The 12,260-nt window shown below is 41.4% G+C and overlaps 1 protein-coding gene across 7 annotated transcripts in view; it reads right to left on the bottom strand.

Moving 5' to 3' along the window:
* TPD52 (tumor protein D52) overlaps positions 1 to 12,260 on the bottom strand; it is a 203,541-nt gene that overhangs the window by 160,564 nt on the left and 30,717 nt on the right. For 3 of the 7 annotated variants that reach the window (XM_038392923.2, XM_038392925.2, XM_038392922.2), the window contains exons 2-4: positions 4,259 to 4,374; positions 1,464 to 1,612; positions 393 to 494 (exon numbers count right to left, since the gene is read on the bottom strand). In XM_038392923.2, coding sequence (XP_038248851.1) covers positions 393 to 494; positions 1,464 to 1,612; positions 4,259 to 4,374 — 367 coding nt within the window. Of the gene's footprint in view, positions 1 to 392; positions 495 to 1,463; positions 1,613 to 4,258; positions 4,375 to 10,741; positions 11,304 to 12,260 lie in introns of those variants that run through there. The other 4 variants (XM_038392926.2, XM_038392919.2, XM_038392920.2 and 1 more) reach the window with 4 other exon arrangements.

The raw sequence follows: 12,260 nt of genomic DNA, 5'->3' as shown, positions 1-12,260 counted from the left end.
ATGCGCTTCCATAGGCTAAGATGGCCAAAAAAAACCCCAGGAGCAATGACACCACAGGAGTACTGATGAACATACTTACTGTGTAATATCCTACAAAAGAGACTCAAGTGAGTGACATTAGAAGTAATGTTTTTATAGTAAAAAAATATTTTAATAGTAAACTATTTTGCATACATAAACCTCTTGTATGAATAGAATTGCATATAATGATTTTAGGAGTGCATTCCACAAGCAGCCACTCTCTCACCCAGATCAAGTCAGCAGCAGATGCTCTGCAGGTTCTTGGTATACTACTCTGTGCCTTTACTTACTGATCAGAAGTGTAAGTGAAATTAATAAAGTGCCCTCCCTCCCAACACACTGAACTTCAGTAAAAGATTAATGAAACATACTTCACATCTTCCAGCTTCTTTGTGATAACTGAGCCAACTGATGAAAAAGCAGCAGAAGCCTTCTGCCCAGCCTGAGACAGGGTTTCTGATGTCTTCTTATATCTATATTCAAACAGCGAGAAGTAAAATCGGATTCCATTAGTAAGTCTGACAGTCACAAAAGTTGTGCAACATTTTGATACCCAAAAAAAAAATTCTGAAAAACCCATATGAACATTAAGTCTTTGAATCAAGACAGATATCCAAAATATGCCCCAATCACAAGAATCTGAAATTTTGCAGGTGGTCAAACTAGATAATAGTCCCTTTAGCCTTAACACTTAATTCACTGGCATCAACTCAAGTTTCAGTGCAGGCTCACCTAGAAATCAATTTGGTTTTTATACATGAAGCAAAGCAACATGCTCTGCGGCCACTGGAGAAGTGATTTAAGTTGCAGGCTGAAACCAAGATTGCTAAATTTTGTGCGGTTCTAGTGAAAAACTGCTTGAAGAAGCGATTAAGTAAGAGTAAAGGCTTTCTGCTGAATCTCAATATTGTGAGACTTCAGTATAAACTTTTTACTTCATGCATACAGTTATTGCAGATCTTTCAGATATCCACTAGTTGAGTGACATTAAAAACAACAATCTTTGGAATTTTTTTGGATAAAATCCCAGGTTCAAATGTCCATTGTGGTATTGTACATTTCTTTTCCTACATAAAGGGAAAGATTTATAATAGTTTGCCAAATAAAGGGGGAAGGGTATTGCATTTGATTTGCATCACCTTGGTGATGCTATGTGCTGGCAAGACAGAATTGCTTTTTTTGTTTATGTGGAATAAGAATCATGGCACTGTAAAGACAGGGTTGATAGAAGCCTCTTTGGGGCAGGGACCTAGCTAGATTTTAATGAAGCTTAGTTCTACCTTAAACTTGATATCCTCAAGAAGGCTGCTACTGTTTCTTCAGACATTTGTAAGTAAAGAAAGTTTGACTAGTAAATATGTTACAAAGTTTAACAGCAGAGGAACGGTTTTCACTTAACCAACACAGATTCATGATACATTGAACCAGTGACAGGAACATACGCTGAAGTAGAAGTCACATCTTGCCAGCCTTTGGTAATGTTCTGTCTCAGTTCCTGCAGTGAATTGATTCCTAGTTTTCTCTTGATCTCTGCTAGATGCTTCTCCTTGGCAGCTAGTACCTGTGACAGTGTCTGGATTTCCTCTTCTACCTAGGGCAGTATACAGTTCAAGGAAGATCAGTTAGCAAGTTATGGAATCAGTTAGCAATACTTCATTTAGGAAGGTATTAACCGAAGAACATTTAGCATAATGAAGTAATTTACAATGGATGCAATGTTTTAACATTTCATCTGGTATTTTAGAAAGGGATTGATGTAAGTGTCTTTTTATAAAAAAAGGACTGCAGTCATTAGGAAGAGCCTAATGAAAAAAGGGGAGGGGGTCCTCATCTCCTCCAGTTATTTCAGCATTTCTGGAGGACTAGTGATTTAGGAGATTAATAGGCTATAGGGCCTCATTTATCTACTCATCCAGATTAAATAGTAAATAATGGTTTACCAGACAATTTTTAGCCAGTTTGAAGCTCTAGGATTGATTTAAGGGAATTACCACACACTTTCATGTCTTGACAGTCCTTTCATGTCAGGATTAACGCACGGTTACAGGGACTAGTGAAGCCTGCACTGTACCTGTTCTGTGCATAAGATTTGAGCTCTTGTGTTAAAAAAAAAAAAAAAAAAAAAATGTAGAGTAGCTGCCCTGGAGACTAAAGGTTCTTGAGAAGAATAGACTGACAGTATTATATTTCTTATAAACAGAATGCCAAGGTTTGAGTGTCCAGCATGAAGCAGCTTATGGAGACCCTCTCAGAGGGGAGGTGCCCAACCAATCTGCTTATATGTGAACACCACTCCTGAACAGGCCAGCAGAGGCTAGAGAAATGACTAGCTGGGGAATGCCAGTTTTATTCATCAACTCTAGGATACATAAAAAGCATTTAGGCCAAGATGTTCAAACTTAAGGGTCTAAAGTTAAACTATATGGAGGCTCTAGCAGTATTTACTCCTGAGGGCATTCTGCACCTAAAAATTCTGCGCCAAAAATTTTAAAATTCTGCACATTTTATTGGTCAATAAAACAATATGGAGGCTCCAGCATGGCAGTGAGGAGCACAGGTCACTGGCTGCACAAAGGTGGGAGATCACCTTGCAGCCTCCCCACCCCTGGGACACGGACTCAGCGGTGAGGCTGCACCCAACCTTGACACCACACAAGGCCTGGGCCTGCCCCAGAAACAGCCTGGGGCCCTCTCCTTCTGTGCCAGGTGCACCAGGTTGGAAGTAAGCAAGCTCAACCAGGCAGGATCCAAGTGTGGAGGAGCTCAGTGGGTGGGGGGGGGGGGGGAGGGAAATCCAGATGTTAGAGGACTCTGTGGAACAATCTGGGTGCAGGCAGCTCAGTAGGGGGTCTAGGTGTGGGGGGATCTGGATGCACAGAGGCTCGTGGGGCAGGGGGGTTCCACATGCAATGTGACTATGGGCTTCCAGGTGAAGGTGGTTGGAGTTCAGTGGAGGGATCTCTGTGTGGGGGTCTCAGCAGGGGACTGGGGGAGTGGGGCTTGGTTGTGTGGGGGGGTCTGGGTGCAGCTAACTGGGGGTCAGAGTGCAGAGAGTTCAGTGGGGAGTGGTCTGGGTGCAGGGGGCTCCAGATGCAGGGGTTGAGGTTCAGTAGGGTGGGGTTCAGGTATGAAGTGCTAGGTGGGTTCTGGGTGTACAGGGTGAGGCTTGACAGGGGTGTCTGGGTATGGAAGGTCTGGATGCATGGGGGACCAGCTCCCCTTACAGTGACCCCTCTTCCCTGCACATGAGAAGTGAAGAAGGGAGGATGCTGAGCTTCCTGCAGCTGGGGGAGGTTTCTGGGGGTGGATCTAACAGCTCCATCCACTCCTTGAAGGGGAAGAGGAAGACCCATCCTCTTCTGCCTCCAGCCCAGCCAGGACTAGCAGCTCATCCCAGCTCAGGATAAGAGCCAGTGGTTGGGGTGTGTCCAGCCCCGCAGTGATTTACCTCTCTGCTGGCTGTTCCAGGTGCCTGAAACAATGTACTTGTGCTGCTAGAGAGTGGTGTGACACTGCTCTTGCAGCTTCCCTGTCAGAAAGTCATTTTTCTGCAGGGAAGCAAAGAAATCTGCAGGGGACATTAATTCTGCACATACACAGTGGCACAGAAGTCTCTCAGGAGTAAAGTCTTATTTGAGCAGCCAGATTTTTTTTTCAGGTTACACTGAAGCTAGAGGGTGTTCAAGCAGCTTTAGAAGTAAAACTTTAGGAACCTAGTTCATTTTGGCTCATTTATAAGGTCTGTTTAAAAAATGTTTACTGAATGTTCACTGCTGCTATGAATTGAGGACAGATTAGTTTCCTTGTTATCAATGTGCACATCTTATTGCTAATGGTTAACACTACAAAAAATAAAAACATGAGCAGGATGTTTCACTAGTGGATGCTGAAGTTGAAGTGTGAAGGGAAGTGGACAAGCTGTTCAAGCCAGGGAACCTAAAAACAGACTTAAAGCTATATTTAGGCATCTACTGAAAATGATTAGTTATGTAATGTTGAGCATTGGTAGCTTTAGATGACTTTAGGGAGATTTGTGAGTACCAGCTTTGAAGAAAAATCAAGGTAGATAAATGCCTCAAGTTGGGGACCCAAAGTTGACCATTTTGGTCAGTGCTCTCCAGACTTCTATTTTGAAGTCAGCCACTTTAGAGAAGGATCTTATTCAAATTTTGAACTTGCTGGTTTCTGAAAGATTTCATTCAGAGTGAGAATCACTTGCATAAAGATTGTTCTTTACCTTAGCAAGTTCTTTTCTCAGTTCTTCCTGTTCTTCTTCAGAAAGATTTTCTGTCATATTAACAGTAGCAGCAGCATCCTCTCCTACCTCAGGTACCGTGTCTGAGCTCAGCAAACCTAGGAGAGAAAGATTAGTAGAGTACTCTATTGTAAGAAAAGATGGTACATGTATTGCAGTCTCCTAGGAGACTGCAAGATTTGTTCTTGTGACAAACATTGAAGTGCCAGAGTTCTTGTACTAAGGAGTACTGAAATCCTTAAGGCAATTGTTTTGGCACTTGTATAAGGGCCTCCTAGTTTGACATCAGCATTGAAATCAGCTTCCTTAGTTTGGGAGGCTCTCTTATACATGTAGGATGGATAGGAAAAAAAAAAGAAAGCAGACATTCTTGAATCTCCATTGCCAGACCCCTGCTGTAGCTGGGGGAAAGTACTGCCTGTCATCCTTTAACATACCAGTCCAAGTTCCCAAAGAAAATACAGGTAGCACCTAGCACTAAGGTGGGATCAGAGAACAGCCATATTCTCTGTCCTTTGGTCTTTGTAACTGGGGGTTGGGAAAGAAGCCTGGTGCCTTGTTAAATAGATGCAGGTCTACAGCTTTTTAAATACATCTCCTCTACAGGCCAATGAGGAATTTTATACTTAGCTGCTATGTTGGCCATTCAAAACTAAGCAAGATAGATTCTATTCTCATTGCAAGTCATTAGAACTCTAGACAGTTCTACCAGCACAACCTCAGAGCTTTCAGTGAGATTGCCAATTGTAACTCTAAACATTTATCCTGAAGAACCTTGCTTACTGATGTGCAAAGAGAGCCATCTTGTCCAGAGCCCATGGTTGAATCTGCTGTTCTGATTGTCTTGAGAAACCAATTGAGTGTATTTGATATGGAAACTGAAACAGTCAGCAAGATAGCCCTGGGCCTCAGTCATTTTCAGACCAAAACATGTTTTAGTGCTGGCACGTACTGTGATCACCACTAAATATATGCTTCATAGCAGTAGTCTGATTAACAAGTTTTTGGCTTCAACCTTAGTGGACACAGCACTAAAGTGTAAAGCTAATAGATTCCAACCTTAATACTTTCTGATCTACCAACAATTTGTTCAGTGTTACTGCTCATTAGGCAAGTAATTCTTGCTAGACCATTTATTCTCACTTCTTAATTTGTATTACCAGAGACTCGGGAAACCCTGATCATGGAGCAGGACTCCCTTGAGTTAGGAGCTGTGTAAATAAAACAGTCCCTACACCAGTGAGCTTGCAATGCAAGCACAATAGTATGTGGACAGCAAATAAGGATATTACATCAGAAGAGAATTGGTTTTGTATTTGGAAAAAAACAGAAAAACCCTGCTAAACCTGGAGTGTACATCACAAGAAAATAAAGGACATGCCTTATACCTCAAAGGGTCAAAGACAGACCCTTCTGTGATAAGCCAGTGCGCCTAATCTATTTTCTAGGAAACAGATCCCAGTGTTTTCATCCATACAACGGTTATGAGGCACTCTCCAGAAACAAACCTGAAATACTTTTGGGGGAGGCTGTAAAAATGGTGGTGTTACCCACTCTCTGACTACAGTGCCAAAATGTATGTTAACTGCTTGCTCTTGAGCCAAGACTGCCTGAAAACCTTACTCCTGAAGGAATGCAAGCAACTGAGTAATGTTTGGAACAGCTTGCTGGATCCAAAGTTTTTTGTAGTATTCTTTTCTCCAAAGGAAAACTGGGGCACATATAAAATGTTGCCATTTTATAGCTGTAAGGAATTTCTGTACTTAATGCTTTCAGACACCCTGTTGGAGGGCCAGGAGTGGATACAGGGTCACAGCCAAGATAGCTTGCAGAATCTTAACAGACTTATCTGGCATTCATGTGTTAAAATTTAATACAATTAATACTAAATGACACTCAGCTGGGAATAGAATAGCTCTTCCTATACTTCAGTAATTAATTGACTACTTCAGAACAAGTGCAAAGATAAGTGGAAAGATATGAAAAAAAATAAAATCAAGTAGAGACTCTGATTTGAGAATTTAGAATTGGGACACCAGTATATTACAAGTTAATAATTGCTGTCAAGCAATTAAAAAAATTAGTCACACTGTTAAATAGAACGCCATTTATTTAAATTTGTGGATGTTTTCAAATATATATTGATTTCAATTACAAGAGAATACAAAAAGTGTACAGTGCTCACTTTATATTACAAACATTTGGACTATAAAAAATAAACTTCAGTTCACCTCACTGAAGTACTGTAGTACAATCTCTTTACATTTGCAAGTTCAACTTTCATGATAAATAACTGCATTTAACAAAACAATATAAAACTTTAGAGCCTACAAGTCCATTCAGTCCTACTTCTTGTTCAACCACTCAGTCAGACAAACAAGCATTCAGTGTTGGAGGACAGGGGGTGGGGGGGGGAAGTAATGTGTACAGGAGAAGAATCTGTGAGGGCAGCGGGTGACAACAGGAGAGAGCAAGCAATAACTGTGCAGGAGGAGGATGAAGGAGATATCTTGTGGCTGCTTCTGGAAGGGTGGTTTCTGGTATTGGGCTAGCTCAGTAAAAGGAGGTGAGCTGGGCTCTCTTCAGCTGAGTGAGCCATTGTTTGCAAGGAAGAGTGATTTTACCTCAGGAACTCATCATACTGTAGGAGAGGAGAAGCTGGTGCAGGGAGGCTGAGCTCGCTAGGCCCATGTCCTCTACAGGGTACCCCTGGAGCAAGCGGCCGGATGGGGCAATGGGGCATGACGCAGGGGGGGTTGGTCCTGGAAGTGAGGGGCTGGCCGGGAACAATAGGGCACAGGTTGGCTAGGGTGATGCCATGTCCTGTTTTGGCCAGGACAGAACCCTTTTTCAGCTCTGTCCTGGCTGTCCTTATTTTTTGCCAAAACTGGGCATTTGTCCCAGCTGCAAGGCAGAGCAGAATGTGGTGGCTGCTGCCTGAGGATCAGGTGAAGGCAGCACTGCCCACCAGCAGGAAAGTGGAGAAATTTGCTGCTGGTGGGCCACAGGCAGCACAGGGCTCAGCCCTGGTGGGGGGGGCAGCTGCTCGGGCAAGCCCCTGGTCATCCTGTTTTTACTTTAAGAAATATGGTCACCTGCGGGGGGAGGGAGAATATTTGTTCAGAATCTCTACTTTCATCCCTGGAGCCAGGATGAAAACCACATCTTTCTCTAGCCTCTTCTCTTCATGCCCTCAGGTGACTGCTGTGATACTGCACCTGACCGGACATAGGTTCTACGTAGCAGCTGATGCTGCCCTCCCACCCAGAGGTTCTGCAATTAACGTGCATTAAAAAATGAACATGCTAATTGTGCTGTGCGTTAATCACCTGTGTTCATGGGGATTCATTTACCATCCTAATTACAAGCTGACTGGAACACAGTCATCTGGCTTATCTATCCAGAAACAGTTTATGTAAATTCAGTGCCAATGAAACATGCCAGATTGTCAGCAACATCTATATATTTGAGGAATAGGGTCAACATGAGCAGCACAATCCTCTTCACAGCACAGCATGCCTCAATCCTGAGCTCAAGACCACCCAGGTCAAAACTGTAGATAGGTTTCCATATGCATTTAGTCCTCAACCTCTGCACCACGTACCAGCAAAGGTGGATTTTGTGATGCCAAACATTTTCAGGACACTGGAAATCGCTGCTATTCAGAGTCTTCTTCCCCTACACCTAGTGGGAGTTCGGTTAGTCCTGAAGCCAGGGTTATAAGCAGCCTTCATAGTAGATCTGAACTTCCCAAAAAGCTTAAAAATCTCATCCTGCCACAAGTGGCAAGCTCTCCATCTGATGTGGGTAGACAATATTGACACATTGCTAGCAAGTGACTGACCAACTCAATTTCATGTCAAAACATAAGTAACAGTTGTTACCACCTAATAAGTTTAAAGGTAGTAAGAAGTCAGCTATCTAATCCCCTTATTTTGCAGAAGGGGAAAGATATTTGTTTTAGGAGTTCTCCTCCAATGTACATTTGGGATACTGTCAGCTCTTTAGGAGCTAAAGTCTGGACTGAATGGATTTAAGGGGCTACAGTGTTTTCATTCTAAGATGCTTGCAAAATAGATAACACACTAGGATGACTTTTTCAGAAGTTTAACTAGTTTGATAGCCACAAGTTGTGTGGGGTAATTTTGTACCTTTACACAACTAAGGATGGCCAAAATTAATACATTGTCAATTTAGACCTACCTGGTGCTTTTTTCCAAAAGAAGTCTTTCAGTGTATGTTAGCTGATTAATTAACATGGGCAACCTCATGACTTTTGAGGGTTAATTCCACTGACAGCATTCCAATTACTAACCCAGTACATGTTTGTCTGGAGAGCAGGAATGGCATCTTCATTTTAGCATCTCAGATTATCAAGTTTTTAAACCCATCTTCTGAGCTGATGTCTTCCTCATTTGAGATCTAAATGGTTTGCAAAATCAAGAGGGAAAGCACTTGGCTTTTAAAAGATGCAATTAGCACTCGCTACCCAGTTTGAGAACTGCATCTCCTTAGGAACTTGAGAAATCTTGTTTGCAGACTTCCCTGTTCTGCTACTACAAAATGAATTACTATTAGAACCATACACACAAGATATTGATGGTCTCAAAAAAGTTACTTATTGACCTGAAGTTACTCATGTTCATTCTCTGCCCAAAAAATTAAGATTTAGGAGTAGTCAATATGATCTGAGCCACTAGTTCTGGGAACAGAAAATGTGGTCCTTGATTACTTGTTCTGTTCATTCCCTCTGAAGCACCTGGCACTGGCCACTATTGGAAGACAGGATACTGAGCTAGATGGACCAGTATGTCCGTTTTTATGTTGAAAAGTTGTAGGTCTCCCAATCATTGTAAATTTGATATTTTCCATGAACTTTGCCCTCAGTGAACAGAAATAGGGATAAGTCAAGTCTGACTAGAAAGTGAAATATCATGATAGGCACAACAGTTTAAAGCCCATGAACAGGGTGGCAGGGAGTGGAAATGTTCCCATGTATACTAAAGATTTTTCTTAATCTATCTGGCCTGCTAGTGATCTTAAGTTTACTCACATAATTTCTTACAGCCTAACTGGAAGGGATTTTTGCTTTGTGATTGACAAAGGAGAGGCATGAAGTATCTAATTTACAGTCTGCCAAGTCAGTTTCCCCCTGATTTTGCTAGAGAACACTTGGTCATGGGGAGGATGCATACCTTGAGTTCCCACATTGATTTAAGATGAAGATATTGGGCAGAGTTGTCCTTGTTCCATAAGAGTCACTGGTTTTCATTTTAACTTAACTTCTCTGGCTCAACTTTCACTTGTAAGTTATTTCACTAATTCTCTAGTCAATCTGGTGAGAAACTACCTCTTTTTTCCATACTAATACCTTAGGCCTCCTATCTACAGAGGACCACGTTCCCAAACAGTCTCTTCCATCCCTGTAGTTTAGCTTTAAAACATGTTTCTTAACAGTTCTGTCCTCGGCGGTGGGGGGGAGGGAAGGAACCATATTCTTTTGCATTTATTATTTAAAATTTATCACTTTACAAGCAACTTCCTGTTCTCTGGTCAGATCTGAACACAGTGTGAACAAGAGCAATGTGTTCACTAGCATAAGGAAGGGTGGGTGGATGGGGCAGGAACAGAAGCAAGTAAATGAGCATAGGAGGGTGCCAGAGGTTGGCAGTTCTCCAACTGGAGAGTATTGTCACAAGTGTTCAAGACAAATTCAAAATGCCAGTCCATCCATAATTATAAATGTTTAATTTTAAACCAAAGCAGCTTCTTTGGCACATGTGACACTAAAAGCAGTATTCATCTGAACCAGACTCTGCCGGTTGTGTGCACAAGAAAGTTAGTGTGCAGCTTTGGGGGGGAGGGGGGAGGGAGGGTAGAAATTATGTGGGAATTGTAATTTAAAAGACTTTATGGACCTTTGATAGGTTGGGAAATAAATACTTTGACACAGAACCATCAAGAGTTAATGTCTGGTTTCCACCATTTTGGGGCACTGGCAATCTTAAACTGAAGTACATCTTAGATTTTTTGATGCAAGATTCACATGAAACTAAGCAATTGTTTAGCTATGTTAAATATCTCCATCCCACAAAAAAATTTCAGATCACTTTTTTTCCTCAGTCTACTTCAGACCCCAAACAGCTTGTTTACAGCAGGAAGTCAACTTTAGTCAGTCCGTGAAGCATATGTAATGCAGGTCATTCCACAAGACAGCATTTTTTTGTATCCAGCAAGCCTCTCAAGTTGGGAGCAGTGGACCAAATTGTCCTCATTTATAACTAACCATTTTTTTCAATGATGTTGCCAGAATAGGAATTTGGCAGAATTTGGCCCCCACAATGCCAGCCCTTAGATTCCCAGAATTTGATTGCTCTTGCTGCAGATGTAGAAATGATTACATAGATTAAAGTAAACTAGTACACTCACCACTCCCCTGCAAAAAGATATTAAGGAAAAAGTTACCAGAATTCTTCTGTACAGGTGATCCAGGTGGAGAGATGTTTACACTAGGTGACAGGTAGAGATAGTTTTTGTTAATGCCACTATTGAAATCAAAAGGAGATTTATAATCCTCATTTAGATCTGTATCCCTCCAATCCATCCCAGAAAGTTCAGAATGCATGTTCACTCCTTAATATAGATCAACATCCACTGAAGCATTCATTCCGATTTTCAGCGTTGTGCAGCCTCATTCACTTAGTAATCCCAACCATAGGATTTAGATGTTGTACTTTCCCACACTGAACTTTATTTCCTTTGGACGACTTTAGACGTTCATTTGAGACTCAAGTGCAGTATACATTTAATAAATTACTTCTGAGCCACGTCATAGTTGTGGCATAGCAGAAAGTTAAGTTTTTGTAAATCTATAAACTGGGCTGGGTTTTATGGACCGTTCCCTTGGTAAACAAACACTTGCAGCACACTATGCATAGGCTTTTGGGATGTCTTCTGCAGAATTGCAGCCAGAATTTTCAATCATTGAAATAAAAAAAGTCAGCTGACTGCAGCTGTACCAGGATATCCTTAATCTTCTAGGACACAAAAGGATTACTAGCCATAATCTATTCTATATGCCATCTGTGTAGGACTTTTAATCGCAGAAATAAGAAATCATGCATGGCATCCTGTTGTCTGTGCAACAACTGCTTGTAATTTGTGTGGCTAGCAAAAATAAAAAGTCAAACAAAAGCACTGATTCTATCTAGCAAGGTTACAATGCAGCACCCATCTCAGCAGTCTAATATACTTAAAGTGGTATTTATCACCCAAGAAGAGAGAGTTACCAATATATTCAAGATACTTCCAGATGAGACCCAGGGAAGGGGCCTGCAATGGACAAACTGATTAACAGACAGTATAAAAAGTCTAAGTTTCACAAGCTACAGAGGAAATGTCCTTCATCTACCTTAGTAACCCATGCACTCAGTGCTTTGGCTAAAGCCTATTTAGTGCTAGTCAGTATATTCCACAAAAGATTCTTATATGCTACAAGTAATTGGATTGCGATCGGTTAGTGTTCCAAGACTTCTCAGAGTTAGTACTTAGCATGAGGAACAAGGGCTAGTATTTCTCTACATGAATCACATGTAGAGAGCTGTTAACCACTGTTAAAAAAACAGGACATGTATTTGATTAGAGTTGGGCACAGATGTATTTGTTCCTCATATACAAACTGCTACCTAGTTTCAATTTCACAGCATAGGGCTAATACTATTTGGCAATGATAATGTGACAAGTGTTGCCATCTTATTAACTGCTTTCTCAAATGGGAAAGGCTAAGAAAGCATGCTTGCCTACATTTCAATAAGGCTATCTTATCTACACTATCACAGATTGCATTTATGAATTAATCAGCTGTATGCTTTTCATATAGTCATAACATACAATGGTTATTAATTCAGTCCATCTCCCCCTACCTTGTAGTAAGTGCATTTTTTTCAGGAAGCTTGATTAGAGAAACTGAGTTCCAGTTGCCTGT

The sequence above is a fragment of the Dermochelys coriacea genome, chromosome 2, assembly GCF_009764565.3.
Source record: "Dermochelys coriacea isolate rDerCor1 chromosome 2, rDerCor1.pri.v4, whole genome shotgun sequence".
Taxonomy (NCBI): Eukaryota; Metazoa; Chordata; order Testudines; family Dermochelyidae; genus Dermochelys; species Dermochelys coriacea.
Note: the sequence above shows the minus strand (reverse complement) of the source record. Positions and strands in the feature narration are given on the sequence as shown.